Source organism: Oncorhynchus tshawytscha, linkage group LG11, assembly GCF_018296145.1.
Source record: "Oncorhynchus tshawytscha isolate Ot180627B linkage group LG11, Otsh_v2.0, whole genome shotgun sequence".
Classification (NCBI taxonomy): domain Eukaryota; kingdom Metazoa; phylum Chordata; class Actinopteri; order Salmoniformes; family Salmonidae; genus Oncorhynchus; species Oncorhynchus tshawytscha.
The window spans coordinates 52,181,353-52,182,893 of NC_056439.1; the positions used below are offsets into that span (position 1 = coordinate 52,181,353).

Here is a 1,541-nt window from a genome sequence, read left to right on the forward strand (position 1 = left end):
CCCCATCTGTGTCATCCTGGCCTGGCTAGCCGACCGACGACTCCTCTTCTACAAGTTCATGCACAAGAAGTACCGCGCCGACAACCACCGTGGCGTCATCATCGAGACCGAGCACGAGCGCTCCAAGGGCATCGAGATGATGGACGGCGGCGGCAAGATGGTCAACTCACACTTCGCCCACGACGGAGGCATCGCCCATAACCTCATCAGCCTGATCGAGGGGAAAGAAGTGGACGAGTCTCGGCGGGATATGATCCGGATCCTGAAGGACCTGAAGCAGAAACACCCAGAGAAGGAGATGGACCAGCTGGTAGAGATGGCTAACTACTACGCCTTGTCCCACCAGCAGAAGAGCCGAGCCTTCTACCGCATCCAGGCCACACGCATGATGACAGGCGCCGGGAACATCCTGAAGAAGCACGTGGCGGAGCAGACCAAGAGGAGCGCCAGCGTACAGGAAGTGTGTGTGGTAGGGGAGGAAGTCGAGGAGTACGTGTCACGGATTGCCTTCGAACCCGCCGTGTACCAGTGCCTGGAGAACTGTGGCGCCGCCCTGCTGGCCATCTCCAGGAAGGGCGGCGATATGGCCAAGACCATCTATGTTGACTACAAGACAGAGGACGGCTCAGCCAACGCCGGCGCCGACTACGAGTTCACAGAGGGCACGGTGGTGTTCAAGCCCGGCGAGTTCGTCAAGGAGATCAGCATCGGCATCATCGACGATGACATCTTTGAGGAGGACGAGCACTTCTTTGTGCGTCTCAGCAATGTGCGTGTCCTGGAGTCAGACGAGGATGAGACACTACTGTCCCCCAACTCTCTCCCATACCCCAAGGCCCTGCTGGGGTTCCCTGCCATCGCCACTGTTACCATCCTGGACGACGACCACGCCGGGATATTCACCTTCGAGACCGACACGTGTCACGTGAGTGAGAGCGTGGGCGTAATGGAGGTGAAGGTGCTGAGGACTTCGGGGGCGAGGGGGACAGTCATCGTCCCCTATCGTACCATGGAGGGGATCGCCAAGGGAGGAGGGGAGGACTTTGAGGACACCTACGGAGAACTGGAGTTCAGGAACGATGAGACCTGGTAAGACCATCTACTATATTTTAGTTTGATTGATTTATAGACTGATTGATTGATTGTCCAACCATCGATTGTTGTCCAGCCCGGAGACAACATTATGTGGGGGTTGATCTGCTGTGTATTCTTTACATTTAAATGATTTTGGCAGAAAAAGGATTTATTGGTGGGGGAAAGGTGGTTGGTGGGACAAGGTCGGCCATTTTAGCAGTGGTGATGAATGTGTATATGCTGTGTACTTTTGTTTTACGTTTAGTTGCCTGACATGAACTGCTAAGATCAGTACTTTCTTTACAAAAGGGGTGGGATCGGTCGGATGGTTGATGGGGTGGGATTGGTCGGTTGGTTGATGGGGTGGATTTGGTCGGTTGGTTGATGGGGTGGATTTGGTCGGTTGGTTGATGGGGTGGATTTGGTCGGTTGGTTGATGGGAGGGGATTGGTCGGTTGGTTGATGGG

At 55.0% G+C, this 1,541-nt stretch overlaps 1 protein-coding gene across 1 annotated transcript in view; it reads left to right on the plus strand.

Moving 5' to 3' along the window:
- The window catches only part of slc8a3 (solute carrier family 8 member 3), a 2,137-nt gene extending 843 nt beyond the window's left edge, over nt 1–1,294 (plus strand). Inside the window, exon 1 of the mRNA XM_024407630.1 lies at nt 1–1,294. This exon is cut by the window's left edge and continues 843 nt beyond it. Coding sequence (XP_024263398.1) covers nt 1–1,093 — 1,093 coding nt within the window. The 3' untranslated portion in view covers nt 1,094–1,294.
- Nucleotides 1,295–1,541: the final 247 nt, after the last annotated feature.